The sequence below is a fragment of the Bos taurus genome, chromosome 9, assembly GCF_002263795.3.
Source record: "Bos taurus isolate L1 Dominette 01449 registration number 42190680 breed Hereford chromosome 9, ARS-UCD2.0, whole genome shotgun sequence".
In the NCBI taxonomy this organism is placed as follows: Eukaryota; Metazoa; Chordata; class Mammalia; order Artiodactyla; family Bovidae; genus Bos; species Bos taurus.
Window position 1 is genome coordinate 45,162,390 of NC_037336.1, and position 26,860 is coordinate 45,189,249.

Genomic DNA, 26,860 nt, shown 5'->3' on the forward strand with positions numbered 1-26,860 from the left:
GTATAATGTTATGACCAGAATATTGACAATGATATAGTTTATGTTATTCAGATTTCTCCAGTTTAACTTCTATCCACTTTTACCTGTTTATGTATGTTAAGTTTTAGACAGATTTACTACCTTTATAGGTCTATGTGTCCACTACCGCAGTCAATATTAGTATTTCCAACTCCAAAAAGATGTTTTTTATTTTCTTTTATAATCACACCTTTCCTTTCCTTCATCCCATGCCTAACCCTGGCAATCAGTAATCTGTTCTTCATTTCTAAAATTTTGTCATTTCAAGAGTATAATATAAATGGAATCATACTAGGAATGGGCTTTTGTGTGCTGATCATATTCCACGGGGATGGATCTTGGTTGTGTGTATTAATGATTCATTCCTCTACATTGCTGACAAGTATTTCTTGGTGTAGATGTACCACTGATTGTTTAACCATTCACCTGTTGAAAGACATCTGGGTTGTTTCCTGTTTGGGCCTATTGTGAATAAAACTGCCATGAACATAGTGTACAGGTTTTTGTGTGAACATAAAGGTTTCATGTTTTAGGGAATATAATGCCCAGGAATACAGTTGCTAGGTTGTATGGTAGTTTCATGTTTAGTTTTAAAGTGCACTGGAAAGCTTTTCCAGGCTCACTGTATCTTTTTATACTCCCACCTGCAACATACGAATGATCTAGTTTTCTGTCATTCTCGCCAGCATTTGGTGTTGTAACTGTATTTTATTTTAGTCATCTTGTTAGGTATGTATGTAGTGATATCTCATTGTGGTTTTAATTTGCATTTACCTAATTGCCAATGTTGAACAGCTTTTTGTGTGTTTTATTTGCCATCTATATATCCTATTTTGTGAAATGAGTTCAAGTCATTTGCCCATTTTCTGTTTTTTTTTTTTTTTTAATTGAGTTGTTAGAATTCTTTGTATTTTGGAAATATCAAACCTTTGTCAGGTATGTGACTTGCAAATATTTTCTCCTCATCTTTACTTTGCCTTTTAAAATTCTAAACTGGGTCTTTTGTAGTGTGAAAGTTTTAAATTTTGATGAAGTTTAGTATATCAGTTTTTGCATTTATGGACTGTGTTTTTGGTATCTAGTTTAGGAACTCTTTACCTTGCCGTGGAGCCTGAAGATTTTCTCTTACCTTTTTCAAAAAGTTCTTTAATTTTACATTTTATATCTAAGCCTATGATCTGTTTTGAGCTAATATTTGTCTGTGATGCTTAAGTCAAGGCTCATTTTTTTACCTATGGATTCCAGTTACTCTCGCACTATTTGTTGTAAAGACTGTATACTTCCTGTGTGAAATTAGCTTTGTATCTCTCTCAAAAATGTTTTAGACATACCTGTATGGGGTTATTTTGGGGTCCTCAGTTCTGTTCCACTGTCTGTATGCATTTGCCATTATCACACTGTCTTGATTACTCTAGCTATATAGTAAGCCTTAATAGCAGGTAGAGTAATTCCTCCCACTTCATTTTTGTCAAGATTGTGTTAGCTACTTTGGTTCTTTCACGCATCCATATAAATTTTAGAATAAACTTGTCTATGATGAAAAACCCTGCTGAGATTATTTTAATTGGAATTGCATTAAGCCTATAGATCAATTTGGGGAGAATTGATATCTTTACTATGTTGAGTCTTCCAATCTGTAAACACAGTATGTCTTTCCATTTATTTAAGTCTTTGATTTCTTTCATTAGAATTTTATGTTGCTCAGCATACAGATCTTGTGCAAGGTTTAAGTGTATAGCTATTTTATTTTCTTTGTAGCAATTGTAAGTAACATTATTTTTAATTTTGATTTCTGCATGTTCATTGCTAGTACATAGAGATACAATTGCTTTTTATGAGTTGATCACATATCTTGTGACCTTGCTGAACTCACTTGATTAATTCAGGAGTTTCTGGTAGACTCCTTAGGATTTTCCACATAGATAATCATATCATCTGCAAATTAAGATAATTATAACTTTTCCTTTTCAATCCATATGTCTTTTCTGTTTCTCTCTTCATTGCAGCTCAGAATTTTGTTTTCTAAATGTGTATTGTCAATTCTTTGCTAGAGTTTCCCTGAACTTTGTAAATATCCTCATAACATATGTTCACTACCTTTCATCTTGAATAGTGTTGAGGGAGTCTGTTACGGAGACTGCTGATTGATTTCTTGGCTTGCTGTACAGTGTTATTTGGAATATCTCTTCACCATCATCCTGGAGATGCCTTTGCCTTTCTCTTGTTTTGGGTTTTTATTTATATACATACCTCGGAGATACTGCAGGTTCTGTTTCTGACCATGTTAATAAAATGAATACTGAAGTAAAGCGAGTCACACAGATCTTTTGGTTTCTTAGTTCATATAAAAGTTATATGTGGAGAAGGAAATGGCAACCCACTCCAGTATTCTTGCCTGGAGAATCCCATAGACAGAGGAGCCTGGCAGGCTACAGTCCATGGGGTTGCAAGAGTTGGATACGACTTAGTGCACTGTCTCACCCCAGAGATCCTGCCACATATACCACAAAAACCAAACATCCCCCAATGACCTTGGCCCCACTGTTCCAATCACTCCCAGGTGGGAATTCAGGCACATGTCCACAGAGGTCACAGACAACATACATACGGTTCTGTTATGTCCCATATATTACCCTTTCATGTCCCAAGGAAGACATTTTCTCTTAGAGATTTTCATTTAGTGTATCTTTAAAAAATCTTGTGTTAAACTTGCCTCCATCTTTTTCTTGGGTAAGGACAACCCAGAAATGGCCCTTTTGTGTCTGTGATGTTGCCATTCACAGCTTTCTTGATAGGCCTAGTACAATCTTGAGAACAGGGTTGCTGTATGCTGAGTGTCAGACGGTAGCTCTTAGCTTTGCCTATCTTAGGTAGTTATGCTGTGCATTTTTTATTGGTGTACCATGTTTGATTTGTCCCTAATACCTTTGAAGTTTTTCTGAGAAATGAATAATGCAACATGAACTTATTAAAATACATTTTAAGCCTTTAAAAAAAAAAGTTATATGTAACCAGGAGACACTGTAGGGTGCTTACTACCTTTTGGGGGAGTTCTGTGATCTCAATTTTCCTTTACTGGCTTAGGGGTCATCTTTCTGTTCTGACAAAATAGACAAAAGCTTCCAAAATGGGTTGCTATTGTATTCTCTCCTGTTCTTTATCTTAATGTGCATATTCAGTTGCTCAGTAGTGTCCAAATCTTTGCAACCCTTTGGACTGTTGTCTGGGAGGCTGCTCTGTCCAAGGGATTTTCCCAGCCAGAATACTGGAGTGGGTTGCCATTTCCTCCTCCATTATCTTAATAGATCTGTTGTTTAAGAAAAAGTACCCTTTATTGTCATTTCAGTGGTTTGGGAAGAAGTAGGAGCTGGTTCTTGGGTTCAAAGCTACCATTTTAAAACAAGTTACATGATATATTTTTTTTAATGGAAAAAAGGCCAATGAAAAATGCATGGACAGCATAGACCAAAGTTACAGCATTATCTTTGAGTTGTAGACTTCTAGACGTTTTATATTTTTTATCCTCCCCATGTGTGTTATTTATGTATGTTTTATGCATTACATGTAAAATATAGGAAATAAAGAATATGACCCCTACTGTGTTGATTATTTTTTATCTTATGTTTGTTTCTGGGGAAGGGAAAATGTTCAGTACCTCTTCTCTAGAGATAAGCTATACCTACAGTTCATGGTCATCTAAGAAGCAGAGTATTAGTGATCCTCAGTTTAGGATTTTTAATTACTTTGAACATTGCAAAACTTGATTTTGAAGTACATGACTGTGTAACCTATATCCTGATACATATTTTCCCCCATTTAAAATATAGGAAAAAATTATATTGGCTTAAATTTTAATTTTAATCTTTGGTATGCATGTAGTGCTCACAGTTGAGAAATAATTGCATTATTTATTTGCTGTTTTTATATGAAATACTCCTGCATAAATGTTAAGTAACTAAATGGCTGTACAGATACACTGGCTGGCTGTGAATGGGCGGACAGAACTACTCCATGACCTTGTACAACACGTCAGTGATGTCGATGTTGAGGATGCGATGGGGCAGACAGCGCTGCATGTGGCCTGCCAGAATGGTCACAAGACGGTAAATTAAGCCTCAAGGACTTTAAGTTGCATGTGTTTTTTTTTTGTAAACTTTGAATCGATGAAAAACTTTTCACTGTGCATAATTGGAAACATAAAGCAAAATCTTAAAACATTTTCTGCATCATGTGCACTTCTAATTAGTATATTCTATGTGGATAAAAGGAACAGCAAATAGTGCTTTTAAATATGTTTAATGTAATTTGGATTTCAATTTTATTTTTGATTCATAAATTTATTAGCTATGTGTTTTAAATTTTAAATATTAACAAATAATTTGTTTATAATGTTTATTCTGTTGTCAGTTTTATCAAACAACTATTTTATTTTATTTTTTTTACCGTTTTCATATTTTTACCATTAAGCCTCAAGTTTTGGAATTAGACCATGAAGAGAGTAAACTCCAACTTTGCTTAAATAGTTCAACTTGGGTTATCATATTTTTCTACTCCCGTGGCATATAAGGACTATATATAAGTACTAGAATCACAGCTGTTTTCTTTCTTACTTTTGATTTCTAAAATCATGCATTTGTTTTACGGCAGTACTTTACTGTTATCCCTATGTATAAACATTTGACTTTTAAAATTGCTAATAGTTTTCTTTCTCATTAGGAGACTGCTACCTTATTTAAAGATTGTTGGCTTAAGATTTTAGATTGACTTTCTGCCTTTTATAATTTCATATCCTGGTTACTTTCAGTTTTTTCCCACATTTAACATTATGGATAATAGAATATTATTTATTTGCTAACTAAAATGAAAAACCAACTGAAAACAAAAAAACACTGCCGGCATCTACAAAGATAAAAAGTTTATGTTTATTATTTTGTACACATTCTGAGTCTAATGTTTTTGTTGGGAAAATTCTTGGTGGAATCTGGATTTCTGTCTTTGCAAACACTTTTTTCTTAACCTGGGTTCAGGCTGTTGGCTCCTACATACTTAGATGCTTTATGTATGACCTCAATTCACAAAATATTACACTTCTTTAAGGTAGTGAGCTCAAAGTTTACATTGTCATATGTTTAATAAGAGTTGGATAAAAGAGATATATGAATATTTTTTTCTTTCCTGGCATTTCTTCTGAACACCAGTGTTCATTATTATTCTTTTGTCTTTTATCATCTGAAAACTAATTCAGTGTTTTTAGGATTATTCCTTTTCATTACTTTTTACTTTCTGCAAGTCAGTATTACTAAATTTAAGAAGTATTCTGGGTGGGGGAAAAATCATCTAAAATCTAATCTTGACAGACCCCAGTAAGCAACCGTTGCCTGTTAGAGTCCTGCTGGTAGCTCTTACTCAACAGAAAAGCACCTGCTTTAATATTAAACACTCTGCTGAAACAAATGAGTGGCATATCATTTACTAAGATTGCAAACTGTATCTGTTGCCCAGTAATTTGTGTAGTAAAAAACTAAATTCAGATTAGGAATTATCTACAAAAGCTAATTTTAGGTGCCTTGAGCCAGTGAAGAAGCAAAAATTACTCAGAAAACCTTGGTTCAAAACATGTGCATTACAGGGTGCATTGAAAATTTAGAATTGCCTACTGAAGTTATTGAAGAGTAGTTAGTATAATACACTCCATATGGTTTACAACCTAAAGCAGGTGTGGTAAAGTAAGAGAGAATTGCTCATAGTCAGATGGCCTTTGAAGAGCTGTATTTTCAGATTTATAGGTGGCCTGACTTCATGGTGGTGATGGGTTTCACAGGGTGAGATTTTACAGATATAGTACAGGAGGACGAGTGTAAAAAGCCACGTTGACTTGTGGTTGATTGTATTAGTGAGTAAGGTTCCTTTATATTTGGTCCATTATAGTTACCTGCGAGGATCATACACAAAGGTAATGCTTAGCACTATTTTCCAATTCATTGTATATATTTTTAGTCCTTCGATTAGGGCAAGAAGGAATCTTGAAAAATTAGTCCATTTCCTAGCCTCCAGACGGCATTCCACCTCTAAAAATCTGTGTTGATAGTTATGTTAATTGTCATAATGTATTTCTGGGATCTGTTCAAATCTTAGTGGATGAGGTTATTCTTTTATCTTAAGTTGAATTTGATTTAAGGGCTCTGAGATGTAAGTTACTACAGGGTGTAGGGATTATTGATTTTGCTTTTAACTGTATATCTTACCATAAGTTGAACAAAGTCTAAAATGCTTTGTCAGGTATCAGCAAATGAAAATGGCCTTTGTGTTGTCTCCAGGTAGTTAACTTTTGCGTAAACTCATTAAAAGGTCTTCAAAACTTATGTCCATGTAGACATGTACCAGTCCACATAGGTTTTAAGATTCTATTTTTAAGTTTAGAATCAATACTATATATTGATTATATATTTTATGGGGCTTCCCAGGAGGCTCAGTGGTAGAGAATGCACCTGCCAGTGCAGGAGACACAGGAGATGTGGGTTGGATCCCTGGGTTTGTAAGATCCCCTGGAGTAGCAAATGGCAAGCCACTCCAGTATTCCTGCCTGGAAAATTCCATGGACAGAGGAGCCTGGTGGACTGCAGTGCATGAGTCGCAACGAGTCGGACAGGACTGAGTATGTACACATATTTTATAGAATAAAATGTAAAACTTTAGAGAGGGAAAGAAGCTCCATTAAAAATATTTTTAAAAGCATATCAGCTCTTTTCAAATTAAAGAGGATGATATGATAAAGAAATGCTCTGAAATTTACCTTTTAATCTCATTTTAGGGAAAATCTCAAGAATGCATGAAAAGATTTTGAACTGGCTAAGAGCTCTAAAGCTTTGTAGAATTTATAATTGAATACTTTATTCTTGCTTTGATGACACATAAATTGTAGATTTACATTACTTTTTTTACAGATAAAAGATTTGGAAGAAAGATTGATTTTGTCATAATTAAGAAATCAAGTAATTTTTGACATGATTTCATATAGATACATGTGTTTTGTTAGAGGTAAATCAAGATAAGGATGTTTTCATCCTCTTGCTGGAAGGAAGTGGTTTGGTCAGTTGAAGACTACAGTATGATCATTTTTGTCCTTGTGACAATAGCATTATGATTTTAAACTACTTCAGTTCTGACTCTTGCGACCCCCTGGACTGTGCCAGGCTTCCCAGTTCTTCACTATCTCCTGGAGTTTGCTCAAATTCATGTCCATTGAATCAGTGATGCCATCTAACCATCTCATCCTCTGCTACCCTCTTTTCCTTTTGCCTTCAGTCTTACCCAGCATCAGGATCTTTTCCAATGAGTTGGCTTTTCTCATCAGGTGATCAAAGTATTGGAATATCAGCTCCAGCATCAATCCTTCCAGTGAATGTTCGGGATTGATTTCCTTTAGGACTGACTGATTTCATCTCCTTGCATTCCAAGGGACTCTCAATATTCTCCAGCACTGCAATTCAAAAGCATCAAGTCTTGGGCACTCAGCCTTCTTTATGGTCCAGCTCTCACATCCATACATGACCACTGGAAAAACCATAGCTTTGACTATATGGACCTTTGTTGTCAAAGTGACATCTCTGCTTTTTAATATGCTGTCAAGGTTTGTCATGGTTTTTCTTCCAGGGAGCAAGTGTCTTAATTTCATGGCTGCAGTCAACATCTGCAGTGATTTTGGAGCCCAAGAAAAGAAAATCTATCATTGCTTCCACTTTTCCCCCTTCTGTTTGCCATGAAGTGATGGGACCAGATGCCATGATCTTAGTTTTCTGAATGTTGAGTTTAAGCCAGCTTTTTTGCTCTCCTCTTTCACTCTCATCAAAAAGCTCTTTGGTTCCTCTTTACTTTCTGCCATTAGAATGGTATCATCTGCATATCTGAGACTGTTCATATTTTTCCCTGCAATCTTGATTCCAGCCTGTGATTCATTCAGCTCAACATATCTAATGATGTACTCTCTGCATAGATGTTAAATAAGCAGGGTGATAGTATACAGCCTTGTCTTACGCCTTTCTCAATTTTGAACCAGTCTGTTGTTCCATGTCTGGTTCTGTTGCTTCTTTACCCGCATACAGGTTTCTTAGGAGACAGGTAGGGTGGTTTGATAGTCCCATCTTTTTAAGAATTTTCCACAGTGTGATCCACAATGTCAAAGGCTTTAGCGTAGTCAATGAAGCAGAAATAGATGTTTTTCTGGAATTACCTTGCTTTCTCTGTGATCCAACAGATGTTGGCAATTTGATCTCTGGTTCCTCTACCTTTTCTAAATCCAGCCTGTACATCTGGAAGTTCTCAGTTCATATACTGCTGAAGCCTAGCTTGAAAGATTTTGAACATTACCTTACTAGCATGTGAAACAAATGCAATTGTACAGTAGTTTGAACATTCTTTGGCATTGCAATGAAAACTGACATTTTCCAGTCCTGTGACCACTGCTGAGTTTTCCAAATTTGCTGACACACTGAGTACAGCACTTTAACAGCATCATCTTTTAGGATTTGAAATAGCTTGTCTAGAATTCCATCACCTCCATTAGCTTTGTTTATAATAATGCTTCCTAAGGCCCACTTGTCTTTACACTCCAGGATGTCTGCCTCTAGATGAGTGACCACAGCATTGTGGTTACCCAGATCATTAAGACCTTTTTTTGTACAGTTCTTCTGTGTATTCTTGCCACCTCTTCATCTCTCCTGCTTCTGTTAGGTCCTTACTGTTTCTGTCCTTTATCCTCCCCATTCTTCATTCTTGCATGAAATGTTCCCTTTCCCCAATTTTCTTGAAGAGATCTCAAGTCTTATCCATTCTATTGTTTTCCTCTATTTCTCAGCATTGTTCATTTAAGAAGGCCTTCTTACCTCTCCTTGCTATACTCTGGAACTCTGCATTCAGTTTGGTATACCGTTCCCTTTCTTCCTAGCTTTTCACTTCTCTTCTTTCCTCAGCTATTGGTAAAGCCTCCTCAGACAATCATTTTGCCTTAAATTTCTTTTTCTTTGGGATGATTTTGATTACTGCCTCCTATACATTGTTCCAGTCTTCTGTCCATAGTTCTTCAGGCACTCTGTCTACCGGATGTAATCCCTTGAATCTATTTGTCATCTCCACTGTATAGTCATAAGGGAGATGATTATACCTGAATGGCCTAGTGGTTTTCCCTACTGTCTTCAATTTAAGCCTGAATTTTGCAATAAGGAGCTGATGATCTGAGCCACAGTCAGCTCCAGATCTTGTTTTTACTGAGTTTATAGAGCTTCTCCATCTTTGGCTGCAAAGAATATAGTCAGTCTGATTTTAATACTGACCATTTGGTGATGTCCATGTGCAGAGTTGTCTCTTGTGTTGTTGGAAAAGGGTGGTTCCTGTGACCAGTGTATTCTCTTGACCAAACTCTCTTAATATTTGCCTTGCTTCATTTTATACTCTAAGACTAAACTTGCCAGGTATCTCTTGACTTCCTACCTTTGCATTCCAATCCCCTCTGATGAAAAGCACATCTTTTTGTGGTGTTAGTTCTAGAAGGTCTTGTAGATTTTAATAGAACCAGTCGATTTCAACTTCTTTGGCATCAGTGGTTGAGGCATAGACTTGAATTACTGTAATGTTGAATTGTTTGCCTTAGAAATGAACGGAGACCATTCTGTCATTTTTTAGATTGCACCCAAGTACTGTATTTTGGACTCTCTTGTTGACTATAAGGGCTGCTCCATTTCTTCTAAGGGATTCTTGCCCACAGTAGTAGATATAATGGTCATCTGAATTAAATTTGTCCATTCCTGTCCATTTTAGTTCACTGATTCCTAAGATGTAGATGTCCACTCTTGTCATCTCCTGCTTGACCACATCTAATTTATTCAGTTGCTAATTCATGTCTGACTCTTTGCAACCCCATGAACTGCAGCATGCCAGGCTTCCCTGTTCTTCACTATCTCCCTGAGTTTGGTCAAACTGATGTTCATTGAGTCAGTGATGTCTTCAACCATCTCGTCCTCTGGTGTCCCCTTCTCCTTCTGCCATCAATCTTTCCCAGCATCAGGGTCTTTTCCAATGTGTCAGCTCTTTGCCTTGATTCATAAACCTATCATTCTGTGTTCCTATGCAATAGTCTTCTTTACAGTATGAGACTTCACTTTCAACACATCTACAACTGAGCATCATTTCCACCTTGGCCCAACTACTTCTTTCTTTCTGGAGCTATTAGTAATTGCCGTCTACTTTTCCCTAGTAGCATATTAGACACCTCTTGACCTGGGTAACTCATCTTCTGGTGTCATATCTTTTTGCCTTTTCATACTGTTCATGTGGTTCTTGAGGCTAGAATACTGGAATGGTTTGCCATTCCCTGCTCCAGTGGACCACATTTTCTTAGAACTCTTCACTATGACCCATCTGTTTGGTGGCTCTGCATGGCATAGTTCTTCACTTTATTAAGTTACACCAGCCCCTTCATCAAGACAGGCTGTGATCCATGAAGGGGAGCTATACAATACCAGAATTATTGTATTGTCTGTGGATATTGATTTCAAATAGAAAATTGTTTGAGAATTTGATTATTCATCTGGCTTACTATATAGTCTGGCAACTTTTTTCTTCGTCTATCCTTATCTATCTCCTAAGGTATATTCTGTCTACTGATTACATAATTAAAGAAAGTGTTGTGAGCACTTTGGAAGACACTTAAGAGTAATGATACTATTGGTACTATTATTGCCATTATTAATATTGATGATATGAATCTGTAAAAACAGTACAAGGATCACTACCTGAACTCTTGAATTCATTTACTCTTGTGCAGTAAGCTAGGCCCAGTGTGTTGTTTGATTTTTAATCTCATTTTTAGAAGTATAGTAAAAAAAACTTATATTGTTGTGAAGGTGTAGTTGCTGAATCGTGTCTGACTCTGTGACCCCATGGACTGTAGTCCGCCAGGCTCCTCTGTCCATGGGCAAGATATATGTATAATTGACTCCAATTTTTTTGACAATGAGTTGAACTTACTTTTTGATAACTTTTTTCATTGTCTTTAGGTCTTTAAGATTTATTGATGCGTTTAATTGCCACAAATGGTTGATTACTGTTTTTGTTGAATAACTTGGATTTAGAAACTCTGGAGAACTGTCAGTTGGTTCAGTCTCAATTTTATGTAAGTCAGAGTATATAGCAGTATTAGTTTTTGGACTAATTTCAGTTCACTTAAAAAAGAAATTTTATTTTTATCAGAATAAACTTTATAGTGCTAAATTTATACAGTGATATGAAGGTTCACAAGCAATATGAAATGATAGTTGAACTATGCTTAGAGTAGATGATCTTTGATAGAACTGACTGCATTTTATTCCCCTAAAACTGTAGGCTTGTTAAGGAACAGTTCACTTATGTTCAGTCAGCTCTCTTGAAATTTTTAGCCAGCTTCCAAGCTTTTCATCCAGAGAATTATAGGACAGCCATGCAAACTTAATTGAAAGCTTTTGCAAAAACATTACCTTAATTCAGCCTTGAGGCACAATGGTAGATGTACTTAACATTTCAGAGTGTGTTTTAGGTTCAGAGTAATTTTATTTATTCTGATGTTAGAATTTTCCTTTCATCACTTCTGAGAAATGTGAGCATATAAAAGAAAGTTCTGTTACTGTGGTTTTTTTCTAACACAACTGGATAATATTGATTTTTGCTTGATATTACATATGGATTCAGTCTCAATAGGCTTAGGTGGACAGGTTTCTAGAGAAGACCTGTGTAAACCAGTCACAGATTAGTGAGTTGGCCGTTTCATTTAGTATATAAGTTGTTTGTGCTTTGCTGTCCTGTCATCAGAATTACTTTTAATAAGAGATGAAAGATGCTTTTTTTGTTTTTTGATTATCATTTCTTTAGTAATGATAATACAGCAACTCAGATTTTTACTTATGGTTTAATGTAGAATAACTGTTCCTTTTTACTTTGATCATTGTTGTTCAGACAGTTGACATTGATAAAGTAGAGCTGCCTTGGATTTCTTGCTTTGTAATTTATCAGCTTATTGGGCACAGGTGGTCTTGGTTAGTCGCTGCCTTCAATTAAATGACTTTTGAGATTGACCCAAACATTAGGTTTGCACATTAGTTTTCCACTCAGGATGTTGTTTTATCACTTGAAAGGTCATGAAGTCTGTTGAAAGTGTAGTTTCTTTTTATGGATTTCTTGAAGGCCATATGCAAATCCCCTTTCAATGCTTTTCTTTCAGGATTCCTTCCCAGCAGTTTCTTACTCTGTAAGGAGGAAGACTCCCATTGTAGATTACCTAGGAATAGGAGAATAGTGTGATGTTGTTGTTGTTTTAAAGGGAAGAGGGCCGGACAGGGAATTTGAAGTTCTGAATTATTAAAAAGCATGTTTTCCTGACCTATATTAGATACATAAAATAATTTCAGTTCAGTGTAGTTCTTAAAATTGTTATGTTAACTTGAAAGATATAGGTAATCAGCTATCAGTCACATATTTATGTTACTATACCTTTACATGTTTACCTTTACTAAATTGTAAGCTGCTAAACTTAATTTTTGCAAGTAAGTGAGAAGCCATGAAATTTTGAAAACAGGACTTATGACAATTGTAAATTACAATGTTTTTTTTTTTTTTTTGGACTTCACGGCTTATAGTCTTTTAAACACATGCAGTGCAGTTTTCACAGAAGTATTTGTATGTAGGGGCTTAGGGGTGAGAAATTTGCTAAAACAAATTGAATCCAGATCTGCCATAGAGAATCCTATCAGTTTTTCTGATAGCACTAAATCATGGTCTAGCACACTACATATTTTATTTCTTATATCCCTTTGTTTTCCTTTTCCATGAGAATGTAAACTTTATGAAGGCAGGTGTTCGTCCATTTTTGTTCAGTGCTGGGACTCTTGCATCTAAAGTGGTCCCCCCCTACTAGCACATACAAACTTTGAAATTTTTGATATAAGGGAGAATGGACTATTCAAATGCAAAATCTTTCCAACCAGTATTCTTCTGCCATTTTCTTTCCATTTCTGAATGTTTGTATTTTTTTTTCTTTTGTAACTTTAAGAGAAGTGTATGTTGATAGTGCTCATTCTTATAAAGGATTGTATCTGATTTGTTTGTCTGTTACTGAAAACTTCTTGGGGATTTTAGTAGCTGAATCCAGAATTCTCTTCAATTATGTTTTGCCTTGTGCTTCTATATAATTTAAAATCCTTAGGTAGTATTGTTTGTTCAAGACCTTTTATATTTTTAATTTAATAAATACTCAAGAGTTTCCTCCAACTGAATTTTCCTTGTTTCAGAGTTATTATACATATAGGTAGTTTAACATAGACTGGAAATTTTAAAACAACCAAACTTTTAAGTTATGTGACTTTCTTGCTCCTTTTATTATGTAATTTAATCAATAATTGAACTCTGCAGTATCCTTTCTCCTGTTACAGAGCTTTTACAAAAAGAAATCTGCGAACTTTTTTTTTTAAATCACGAACATTGATGACTTTTCACTCATTTCAGTGCTGCAAGGCAATTTTTTTTCCTTTACCTTCAAATCCCTTTATGTATTTTTTATTCTTACTTTGAGGGAAGTGGGTTTTTCTCCTTGTTTGTCTTCAGGCAACATTTCATCTGCATGGGATCTATTGAAGCTTTTAGAAAATATTTGTTTCTTTTAATGGTTGTATATTTTGAGGCTCTTAATTGGGATAATTTTGTTAGAAAAGCAGAAAGATTTATGAATATAAAAGAAAATGCTGGATGAGCTTTTTCTTCTTTCTTAATCAAGTGTTTTCCTAAGAACAGAATTTTTAATGTATTTGTAGAATATTTACTATGTACAAGGATATGATAGAAATGTATTACAGTTCATCTTGTGCATCTTACTTTCTTGCTATGATTTGCCTGAAGTTTTACTACTTTGTAGAGGAATATGTTAGTTTAATGGCTGGTTTATTTTGCTGTGAACTCTGCAGTATAAATTTTAAAAATGCAGAAATAATGTGAAAACTATGTGGATTTAGAAATGGCATTATTTAAAAGCTAAACACAAATAACTTATGTTGGTCCTTGAGCTTGACTCTTAAGTAGGTATTTATAGGGAACTATTAGATCATCTACAATTAATGTAATTTAAGAAGATATTCCAGATTAACCATAATTCTATTTACTATTCTGAATTTAGAAAAATTAGAATTTCTGTTTTTTTGGTAAATTGTCTGGTGGTTATGACCATGGACTTAGGTTTTAATCCCTGCTCCCCTGTTTATTTGTGTATTGGGGTGCATATTACTTGACCCCTTTGAGACTGAGTTTCCTACTTGTAAAACTGGAGAGAAGAATATCAACTTCCCCATAGGTTGCAATAAATGAAATGATAAATGCTTATTAGCACAGTGTCCAAGCACATGCTAAGGTTATTTGTATTATTATATCATTATATACTTTTAGTTGTTATATAATTTTTATGAATGCATAATATGTTTTGTTAATTACTTAATTCAACTCCTCTCTGGTTGCTGTATCTCAATTGAATAAATATTAATATGTGTTTTTGATGTAATTGACTTCATCTCTTCTGTGCCTTTTGAGAGATGGCTTATTGTCTATGTACTTTCTGTAACAGTCAGTGAACATTATTGCTGCTATCCGTCTCACTTCGGATTTGGATCACACAAACACAGCTAGGTCAGAGGTCAAAAAGGCAATAACCATGATCAAAAGGTTCAAGTGGGCCTTGCCTTATAAAATAATAACCTAAGTGCTTATTTTCTTATATTTGGGAGTTGTTCTTGACCACTCCTCCTGAGTTTCACAATTGTATAGCTGATGATAAAGTTTAATATAATAATGTTGCTATTATGTAGATTTTTGAATTCCTCCTGAAATAGAAGTAAATTCAAATAGCAATAATATATGAATAACTTATCTCTTAAAATATTTTTTATCAAAATCTTTGTAATACAAAATTATACTCCCTTAAATACCCTTCTTTCTCAATTCATGATCATTAGGCAACAATTTTCGATTCTTTTAGCTTCTCTTCTTGTATCTATTTCCACATAATATTCTTCTATTGTTCTTTCTTAATTTATGACTTTTAGATATCACTGAATCATTTCTTGTTATAGTGAGTGAGGATTTAACTAATTTAAATCCTCTTCCCATGCAGTATCTTCCCATTTCTAAAATTAATTATATCACATTTTTGTGAGACAGTATTCAGTTCAGTCGCTCAGTTGTGTCTGACTCTTCGCGATCCCATGAACTGCAGCACACCAGGCCTCCCTGTCCATCACCAACTCCTGGAGTCCACCCAAACCCATGTCCATTAAGTCGGTGATGCCATCCGACCATCTCATCCTCTGTCATCCCCATCTTTCCCAGCATCAGAGTCTTTTCAAATGAGTCAGCTCTTCGCATCAGGTGGCCAAAGTATTGGAGTTTCAGCTTCAACATCAGTCCTTCCAATGAACACCCAGGGCTGATCTCCTTTGTTGTATATAGTTCAGTAAATATTGTTTACTGCTGAGTCAAGTAGTATAATACAATAACATTTTCTCTAGGATAACTATTAACTTTGCTCATTTTTGTTTTTGTTTCTGGTGTGTGAATCAGTTGTTGTTTAGTCACTAAGTCATGTCCAACTCTTTGCTACCTTGTGGACTGCAGCATGCCAGGCTTCTTTGTCTTTCACCATCTCCTGGAGTTTGCTCAAACTCGTGTCCGTTGAGTCGGTGATACCATCTAACCATCTCATCCTATGTTGCCCCCTTCTCCTCCTGCTTTCAATCTTTCTCAGCATCAGTGTTTTCCAGTGAGTTGGCTCTTTGCATCAGGTGGTCAAAGTATTGGAGCTTTAGCATTAGTCCTCCCAATGAATATTCAGGATTGATTTCCTTTAGAATTGACTGATTTGATCTTACTGTCCAGGGGACTCTTCTCCAGCACCACAGTTCAAAAGCATTGATTCTTCAGTGCTCAGCCTTCTGTATGGTTCAGTTCTAGCATCTCTGTGTGACTACTGGAAAATCCATTGCTTTGATTATATGGACCTTTGTTGGCAAAGTGATGTCTCTGCTATTTAATACACTGTCTAGGTTTGTTATAGCTCTTCTTCCAAGGAGCAAACGTCTTTTAATTTTGTGGCTGTGGTCACTGTTTGCAGTGGTTTTGGAGCCCAAGAAAATAGTCTGCCATTGTTTCTACTTTTTCCCCATCTATTTGACGTGAAGTGATGGGAACGGATGTCATGATCTTAGTTTTCTGAATGTTGAGTTTTAAGCCAGTGTTTTTATCTTTAATTCCTCTTCCCTTTCTTCCATTAGAGTGGTATCAATGCATATATGAGGTTGTTAATATTTTCCCCTGCAATTTTGATTCTAGCCTGTGATTCATCAAGCCCAGCATTTCACATGATGTACTGTGCATATACATTAAATAAGCAAAGTAGCAATGTACAGCCTTGATGTACTCCTTTCCCAGTTTTGAGCCAGTCCATTGTTCTATGTCCGGTTCTAACTGTTGCTTCTTGACCTGCACACAGGTTTCTCAGGAGACAGGTAAGGTGGCCTGGTTATTCCTGTCTCTTTAATAATTTTCCACAGTTCATTGTGATCCACACAGTCAAAGGCTTTAGAGTAGTCAATGAAGCAATTCAGTTCAGTTCAGTTGCTCAGTCGTGTCCGACTCTTTGCAACCCCATGAATTGTAGCACGCCGGGCCTCCGTGTCCATCACCAACACCCGGAGTTCACTCAAACTCACGTCCATCGAGTCAGTGATGCCATCCAGCCATCTCATCCTCTGTCGTCCCCTTCTCCTCCTCCTTCCAATCCCTCCCAGCATCAGTCTTTTCCAGTGAGTCTATTCTTCGCATGAGGTGGCCAAAGTACTGGAGTTTCAGCTTTAGTATCATTCCTTCCAAAGAAATCCCAGGGCTGATCTCCTTTAGAATGGACTGGTTGGATCTCCTTGCAGTCCAAGGGACTCTCAAGAGTCTTCTCCAACACCACAGTTCAAAAGCATCAATTCTTCGGCGCTCAGCTTTCTTCACAGTCCAACTCTCACATCCATACATGACCACAGGAAAAACCATAGCCTTGACTAGACAGACCTTTATTGGCAAAGTAATGTCTCTGCTTTTTAATATGCTGTCTAGGTTGGTCATAACTTTTCTTCCAAGGAGTAAGTGTCTTCTGATTTCATGGCTCCAGTCACCATCTGCAGTGATTTTGCGCCCAACAATAAAATCTGACACTGTTTCAACTGTTTCCCCATCTATTTCCCATGAAGTGATGGGACCGGATGCCATGATCTTCATTTTCTGAATGTTGAGCTTTAAGCCAACTCTTTCACTTTCCTCAAGAAGCTTTTGAGTTCCTCTTCACTTTCTGCCATAAGGGTGGTGTCATCTGCATATCTGAGGTGATTGATATTTCTCCCGGCAGTCTTGATTCCAGCTTGTGCTTCTTCCAGCCCAGCATTTCTCATGATGTACTCTGCGTAGAAGTTAAATAAGTGACAATATACAGCCTTGACATACTCCTTTTCCTATTTGGAACCAGTCTGTTGTTCCATGTCCAGTTCTAACTGTTGCTTCCTGACCTGCATATAGGTTTCTCAAGAGGCAGGTCAGGTGGTCTGGTATTCCCATCTCTTTCAGAATTTTCCACAGTTTATTGTGATCCACACAGTCAAAGGCTTTGGCATAGTCAATAAAGCAGAGATAGATATTTTTCTGGAACTCTCTTGCTTTCTCCATGATCCAGCAGATGTTGGCAATTTGATCTCTGGTTCCTCTGCCTTTTCTTTTTTTTTTTTTTTTTTGCTTTTTAAATTTTATTTTATTTTTAAACTTTACATAATTGTATTAGTTTTGCCAAATATCAAAATGAATCCACCACAGGTATACATGTGTTCCCCATCCTGAACCCTCCTCCCTCCTCCCTCCCCATACCATCCCTCTGGGTCATCCCAGTGCACTAGCCCCAAGCATCCAGTACCGTGCATCGAACCTGGACTGGCAACTCGTTTCTTACATGATATTTTACATGTTTCAATGTCATTCTCCCAAATCTTCCCACCCTCTCCCTCTCCCACAGAGTCCATAAGACTGTTCTATACATCAGTGTCTCTTTTGCTGTCTCATACACCGGGTTATTGTTACCATCTTTCTAAACTCCATATATATGCGTTGCCTTTTCTAAAACCAGCTTGAACATCTGGAAGTTCACGGTTCACGTATTGCTGAAGCCTGGCTTGGAGAATTTTAAGCATTACTTTAGTAGCGTGTGAGATGAGTGCAATTGTGCGGTAGGTTGAGCATTTTTGGCATTGCCTTTCTTTGGGATTGTAATGCAAACTGACCTTTTCCAGTCCTGTGGCCACTGCTGAGTTTTCCAAATTTGCTGGCATATTGAGTGCAGCACTTTCACAACATCATCTTTCAGATGTTTTTTTGGAATTTTCCTTGCTTTTTCTATGATCCAATAGATGTAAATCAGTAATTCTTCCTATATGCTCCCACAAAATCTTTCTCATGGTTTCTTCGAAGACAATATCATTAGATAATGTCCATTGTTTTTCTCTAAACCTGAGTATTTCTTAATCTCATCTATGTTTGATATTCTTGATTCCGCATCTTCTATTCTGATATATTGTATTCCCTTGTTTTGGAGGAGAGTATCCTTCAGTAGCTTCTTGAGAACAGATGTGTTGAAGTTAAATTTTTTGATATCTTACATAGCTAAGCATGTTTTTTATTTAAAAGCTTATATTTGAATGATAGCGTGGCTGGCTGTGGAATTTTACATTGAAAGTCATTCACTTAACACTTTTGGGGATGTTTCATCGTTTACGTTTCCATGTTGCTCTTGAAAAGTTTAATGGCAATCTGAATTCTTTTTATCTCTGGAATCTTATTATCCTCAGTATTATTAAATTTTACTTTGATATGCCTTGTTGTAGGTCTTTTAATGTATTAAGCTGTGTACTGGTGAGCCTTTTCAATCTAGTAACTTATGTTCTTCTGTTCTTGGAGATTTTTTTGGTATTATTTCTTAATTACTTCCTTTTGGTCTCTTGTCTCCTTTATTTCCCTTCTTCTCAGTTTCTATAACATGCCTCCTTGGATTGATTGGCTAGTTTTCTTAATATGTTTTTCTACTAGTTTTCCTGTTTTCTTTGTCTTTTTGATTCTTGTAGGATTTTTCAACACTGTATTTCTAAACTTCTATTGAATTTTTGAGCTTCTCAGGTGGTGCTAGTGGTACAGAACCCACATGCCACTGCAGGAGACACAGGAGACCCAAGTTCTGTCTCTGGCTTGGGAAGATCCCCTGGAGAAGGAAATGGCAACCCACTTCAGTATTCGTGCCTAGAGAACCCCATGGACAGAGGAGCCTGGTGGGCTATTTATAGTGAGTGCGTGGGGTCTCAGAGTCAGACAGGACTGAAGTGGCTTCGCATGCATATATACATTGAATTTTTACTCTTCCATCAAATTTTTAACGTCTTATTCTCTGAATATTTTCCCCCCAGAATCTGGTTTATGTCCCATGGATAGTATCTAGTCTGTCTTAAGAGTATTAGTTACTTTTTAAATTTTTTTTGCTATTATCTTTGGTTCCCTTTATTTCTTTATTTTTATTCCTTTTTCTGTTTGTTTTTCAGGTTAGAGGCCTGCTTCAGTTCTGTCTTAAATGTTATCTGTCCATTCATGTTTGTTTATCCTAAGACATGTGATAACGTGTACCCTAGTACACCTCAGATGATTGCAGAAGTGGAGCTTAGGGGACAAGATTGTATGTGAATGACTATCAGAGAAACTGAGTTGGCATTGGCTCCTGTGAACAGTAAAGGACTTCTTAGCTTTTTAGTATTTTGTATTTTAATTATTATGCTCTTTGAATTTTGAGAAGGTTAGAGCTCTGCTATCTACTATTTATTTTCAGAGGCAAAAAATTCAGATATCTAGAGCAGCACTGTCCAGTTTACTAGCCGTATGTGGCTATTTAAACTTAATTATAATAAAATAAAATTTAAAATTCCATTCCTCAGTTGTACTGGCCACATTTCAAGTCTTTGGTACCTACTTCATGTGTCAGTGATTTTCTGGAACCTTCCCAGATTAACACAATTTACATTACATTGATAATTCCACAAATACTGTGCAGTGCCCGAGGCTTGGAGCTTACCAAAAAGTGTAATTTATTCAACCACCATAATTGTCATGTTGCTACTCTTCTTTAAAGCTTCGGGTTGTGGTAAGAACTTTCCTTATTAAATGGATTAAAATTGTCGTAATTGTCTTTGTTTGACTTCTCTGGCTTTAGTTTTGTTTCTTTTCTTCCCAGACAGTGCAATGCTTGCTGGACAGTGGTGCTGATATTAACAGACCAAATGTATCAGGAGCCACTCCACTGTACTTTGCTTGCAGGTATGATATTTTATATTGCTTGATGCTCTCATTAAAGAAAGTTGCATCTGCTGTATTTCCAAACACAAACATACTTTTATATTTTCTAAAACTCTTTGTTTTCCCGGAAATACTGTGCTCCCTTTTAAGATGACATATATAGCATTATGTTTCTTTTATGTAACTGCATGATGAAAAGTGTTTTATACTGCCAGTGTTTTCATATGTTGTAAGTGGAAGCTTTTGATTTACTTGATTACTTAAATTTTAGGCTAATTACTTGGTAAGTAATAAGAAAGGTATATCAATAATCCAGTAATTTCCATCATTCTTTTTCAAGTACCAACTTAGTTTCAATAGGATAAGCTATTAAAGTATGTCTTAGTTCAGAGCCGTGTCTTTGCTTTCTCTGGATTTGTAACTTAAAAAAAAATTCTTTAATCATTCTTATTAAATATTAAGTTATGCATTAAGTTGTTTTTACACTTTTGTTTTAGTTCATTTTCTTTAAGCATACTTTTTATTCATTGATTCATTCATGTAATAAGCAAACATTTATTTAGCACTCACTGTGTGCCATGTAGTATTAGAGGCATTAGTGATACAGTAATAAATAAAGCCCAGTCCTTAAGGAGCTGACAGCGTAATAATTATACACATACCTCCCCCCCAACCCCATACAATATGTTCAATTAGTTGCAGTTAGGAGCAGTTCACAGTACACTTGATTTTTCTTTTTGGTTTAGATTATAAGAATTGTAGTATTTATTTAGGCTCCCTATTTTAGCTATAATGCTCTCCAGAAAGCTCTTTTCTTTTTCATGTCATTTTACCGGAGGTTTAAAAAATTTTTTTCGTTGCTCTATGTTGCTTGCAGGATCTTATTTCCTTGACCAGGGATTGAACCTGAGACCTGGCGGTAAAAGAGCTGAGTCCTAACCACTGGACCCCCCCAGGAATTCCCTGGAGATTTGTTTTAGCTGAAACATCTGCTTTTCTCCTTGTTTAACTTCTCTTATAGGGTCTCTAATGTTGCTTTGATCTGACTAATTCAAATCATTAAGCCTTCAATTAGAACACAAAGACTTCTGAATCTCTAGACCTCTAGATCTTCCCTGAATCCAGGTTTTTTCTCATGTTATACTTAAAATTCGATTGCTTGGCTAGAACACCCGTTCCTTTTTTGTGTCCTGAATTTATGAATAGTATAATTGATTTCCTGAAATCATATCCTATCTTGAGGGCTTATCTCTAGATCAGACCTTTCTTTGAAACTTCAGATTTGAATGTCCAGTTCTTGATTTACATCATTCCTTGGAAGTCTCAGAGAATCTCAACTGTTGACATATCCAAAATATTGCTTCTGATTTCCTTTTCAAGCCTTTTCTCCAGTTTTTCTCATCTCAGTCATTGGAACCCGTATCTTCTCAGTTGTGTAAGCCAGAAACTAGTCATTATTTTTTATTTCTCTTTATCTCTCTCTCTGACCCTCAACTTGGAGTATATTAGTAAGTAATTTCCACTTTGAGAATACATTCTGAATCTCATCACTTCTCTCTACCTTGCTAAACCACTTTAGTTAAAGTTGTAACCTCTTGTTTAGAATACTGCAATAGCCTGTTAACTGGTCTTCCTGATTCCTCTGTTGTTTCCCTACCTTCTGTTCTTTCCTCAGAAGCCATGGTGACCTTCTAAAAAATGATTTGGCTGTTATCTCTTTGTTTAAACCTTGTATTTAAACTTTCAGTGCCTCTTTATTGAATTTCCATTAAAATCCAAACCCTGCCTTCTTTCCTGGAGGAGAAATTGGCAACCCACTCTATTACTCTTGCCTGAAAAATCCCATGAATGGAGGAGCCTGGCAGGGTACATTTCATGGGGTCACAAAGAGTTGGACATGACTGAGCAACTGAGCATGCATGTATGCCTTCTTTCACGAGACCTGCGTGGTCTGACCCTGCTTAGCTCACTGTGGTTCAGCCACATTGGTTCTCTTTGAGTCTTCAAATGCAGTGGATTCTTTCCAGCAGGCTTTTTCTACATGCTTTTTGTTTTGCCTGAAATGTTCTTCCATAGACTTTCTATATGGCTGACTCCATGTGCTTCATTGTTAATTTTTAGGAAGGAATTCCTGACCAATCTAAGTAGGCCTCTCTGCATATTTCCTATTACAGCATCATGATCATTTCCTTCATCGCACTTTGTATTTTATAGTGTTTATTTACTGGTTTATAATGTGTCTCCCCTGTTGGACTGAAAGCCCAATGAAAGAAAGAATTTTGTCTTATTCATCACTTTATATTCCTTGTGTGGTACAGTGCTTTGTGTTTAGATGCTTTGGAAAGGTTTTTGAATGAGTGAATCACTGTAATTACGTTTTTGAAAACTATCTTATGTAAAACAATGCCATGTGTACTGGTAAAATATAGGTATATTAGTGTTGTACTTAACTGTCATATTCGTATAGTTAGTCTGAGCATAGGGATGTGTAAAAGAACTTTTTAGATGTGCTTTCTGCTAGTATTATATACCAGTCATTAAGTTTTAACTAGGCAAACATATCTCATTGAACAAAGATGGTTAAGCAAATGCAATTAAAATTGAAACTAGAAAATAAATTCTTTTTGTAGCAGGATGATAAATATGGAACATGGAAGATGATTCATTTTGTAGGCGGACTTCTAATTGTATTCATGATATCTAAAGGTATACATTAAAAATTATAAATTATTCCCAATGTATTGTTTCTCATAAAAGGGAAAGGAAAGTGAGAAATAGAACAAGTTGATCTTGTAGACAAGTTACAGGGCTCTAAGATAAAAAAGCTGAACTTAATGTAAGTTTTTATTGTTGAGAGATGTTAGTAGGTATATCACAACGTGTCTCATTCAAGGATCGGCTGAAACAGGTGTTTTTTTTTAATTAAATTGAGAAGGTATTGAACTGTATAGGAGGTGGGGTTCAAATCACAGCCCCCAAACTGTGTAACTTCTTGACCTCTGAAGCTTTGTTTCCTTGTGAAATGGCAATACTGATACATACCTTGTGGAACCATAGTGCTAATTAAATGAGATGGCTTATTTAAAGCATCCTGCAGAGGATTTTACACTTAGTAGTTGGTAGATGCTCATTAACCCCTAGCATGCTTTTCCACACTTAGTGAGCACAGAGTTGTTTTGTCCTCATTCAGTTTCATTGCTCTGCAGGTTTTTCTAACAAATTTGACTCTTATCCCATAGTACAGGCAAGCCTTTTCTTTCTTCCTTTGTATTCTATTCTAATTCTGAACACTATTTAATAAAATAATACTACTGTGAGTGAGTCATTTCAGATTGCTTTTGAACTAAAACTATGACAGGAAGTATCTCCTGGCTGCTTTTCTTCTCTAGGTATTTTGTATGAGAATTAGGATAATTCACTAGATTTTTTTCATGTGGACTATAAGCACACACTGATTTTCTCCTTCTGCCCAAATCTTCAGGTGCCTTTGTTTTCAAGACTTTTATATGGTATCTGAAAATGCTTCAGATCCTTAAATGATTAGGTTGGTTTTGCATTCAGTCATAATACTTCCCATTCCCTTAACTTGGTTCTTTTAATAAAGGTTTGGATGTGTAGTGATTTTCAAATAGTTTCTGTAACTGCAGATAACTTTTATTCTGTTAAGGAAAGCAAGGTTTAGCTGGGGTTATATAAATTCAGTAAATTAGAGAGATTTTTATGGCATTTTGGAGGTCTGTAATAAAAGTGAGAGAGGTAAGATTCTGAACCTGGTTTACAGCTACTACCAGGCAACTCCTTTCAGTTAGGAAGTCCACTACAAAGTAGCTACGTAAAACAGTCCATAGACTCAAAATTGCAAACTTTTAGAATAGGAAAGAACCATTATTAGAAAATATAGAAAATACAGCCTCTTTATTTCATCAGCAGTTCCAAAAAATGTTGTGATATGTATACTATATGCACATTAGCCAAGTTTTCAAATTGTATCACTGCAAGAGCCTAAAGTTAGAGACCTGAAAGTTCTTGAGAAATCAATTCTAAGTGCTTTAGAAATACTACAGGTTTCTTATTAGTTAAATCTTTGCCAACTTCCTGCTGCTGCTACTAAGTCACTTCAGTCGTGTCCGACTCTGTGCAACCCCATAGATGGCAGCCCACCAGGCTCCCCCGTCCCTGGGGTTCTCCAGGCAAGAACACTGGAGTGGGTTGCCATTTCCTTCTCCAATGCATGCAAGTGAAAAGTGAAAGTAAAGTCGCTCAGTCGTGCCCGACTTTTAGCGACCTCATGGACTGCAGCCTACCAGGCTCCTCCGTCCATGGGATTTTCCAGGCAATAGTACTGGAGTGGGTTGCCATTGCCTTCTTCTGCCAACTTCCTAGTTTCCATAAAATACATTGGCACTTCCTTGAAGGGAGTTATCTCAATCAGTATAAAAAAAATAAGTTGAATTGTAAAGAATAGTTATTGAGCACATGTATGTAGTTATTTGAACTGAAAAATCTTTCATGCAGCATTTTGAGAAGTCTGTAACAGGATAATCTTCTTTGCAATTTTTCACATGAGTCACTTGTGACCCTAATGAGGTTATGCAGATTTTATGTATTATAGCAATTGTTTCTTTTAACTTACTTTTGAAATGAAATGCCACCTGGTTACAGATGAGATTTTAATGTAGTTTTGGAAATTACTCCAGCTTCATAAGAATGTCATAGTGATTTTTTTCCTTGATATTAATTATTTTTGTTGCTATATGTGGTAAGAAATTAATCCTAAATAAATTATTATTCAAGGTTTTTTGTTGTTATTTTTGGTAGCTCAGTACCTTATTTAATGCTCACTTGTCAAATGAATGGTAATCTAAAATGAGAGCCCGTCATATAACTCAACAGATACATTGAGTACATGTTATAAGCCAATTGCCCTGCTTGGTGCTATGGAACAAATTATTGTCAAGAATTTTACAGTTTAGTTGGGAAGATTGGTCATCTGACCCAGGTAGTGAATAATTGTAAAAAAAATGTCACTAAAGTCGAACAGAACAGCTTTGTAAATCTGGGGTTTTCATAACCTTAGTATTGGTACTAGTGCTAAGTGACTTCATTCCTGTCTGACTCTTAAGAAAATCATTGTTTCCTTAAGTTAAGTAAGCTCCAGTTAGTTTCTTTTCTCATAGTCCTTATTTTTAGGTATTACACAGAATAGGACAGTGTTATTTGTAAAATAATTACTGTTAACTATGTAATACATAATGTGTTGGCCAGCACTTCCACCTGAAATGATGCTTGATGAAGACTTTTCTTAATGTAGACTAGTAAAATTAGTTTCTGTTGCTTTTGGAGGGATTGTTGATTTACTTGGTTTCTTGATTTTCTGCTTTTTTAGAGTAAATTAGATACTGTTCTTAAGTTATTTTTCATCTGTTGATATTTGTTTTAAGGAAGGTAATCAGTATTATAAAGTTTCAAGAGAGTGATAAACCTAATATCTGCCACCAGGTTAATACTAGGATGCTATTTTTGAAATTAATTTCAGTTACACTTTATGCAGTGTCATTTTGTGGAAAAGAATGAGTAGGTTGTTTTTATCTATTTAAGTTTCTAATAATCTGTATAGTCTTTATCTCTGTGAAATAACATACCTTTTTAGATAACGGTACTGTGGGAAGAGTATCGGTATAGAAAACCAGAGATATGAGTTCGAGTTTCACTTGTGCTTGAGTAGTAGTTTTCTCATCCACAAAATAAAATTCTTTGATCAGATACTCTTTGAAACTGTATGACTTCCTTGGGCATTTTGTAAAAGTAGCTTTAAATAAAGAAACCTAGAGGCTTTGCTGGTGGCTCAGTGTTAAAGAATCTACCTGCCAGTGCAGGAAGCATGGATCCCTGGATTGGGAAGATCCCCTGGAGAAGGGAATAGCTACCCACTCCGCTATGTTTGCCTGGAGAATTCCATGGACAGAGGAGCCTGGTAGGCTATGATCCATGGCGTCACAAAGAGTCAGACACAACTGAGTGACTAACACTTCCACTTGCAGGGGTTTCCCTGGTGGGTCAGTGGTAAAGAATCTGCCTGCCAGTGCAGGAGACATGGGTTCGATCCCTGGTCTAGGAAGATCCCGCATGCCTTGGAGCAACTAAGTCCGTGTGCCACAGCTACTGAGCCTGTGCTCTAAAGCCAGGGGGCTGCAATTATTGAGCCCATGTGCAGCAAACTGTTGAAGCCCGAGTGCTCTAGGGCCTGTGCTCCACAACAGGGGAAGCCACTGCAATGAGAAGCCCATGCACCACAACTAGAGAGAAGCCCAAGCAGCAACTAAGACCTAGCCCAGCCAAAAAATTACATAAAAAAAAAGTTTAAAAAATCTTATTAAAAAATAATGAAATCTAGAGTCTAGTGGTTGTAACTCCCCAA

At 36.1% G+C, this 26,860-nt stretch overlaps 1 protein-coding gene across 7 annotated transcripts in view; it reads left to right on the plus strand.

The window, feature by feature from the left end:
- Positions 1 to 26,860, plus strand: part of HACE1 (HECT domain and ankyrin repeat containing E3 ubiquitin protein ligase 1) — a 118,389-nt gene that overhangs the window by 19,622 nt on the left and 71,907 nt on the right. For 4 of the 7 annotated variants that reach the window (XM_059889733.1, XM_059889731.1, NM_001192645.2 and 1 more), the window contains 2 exons: positions 3,990 to 4,121; positions 20,381 to 20,463. In XM_059889733.1, coding sequence (XP_059745716.1) covers positions 3,990 to 4,121; positions 20,381 to 20,463 — 215 coding nt within the window. The remainder of the gene's footprint in view (positions 1 to 3,989; positions 4,122 to 20,380; positions 20,464 to 26,860) is intronic. The other 3 variants (XM_059889735.1, XM_059889734.1, XM_005210843.5) reach the window with 2 other exon arrangements.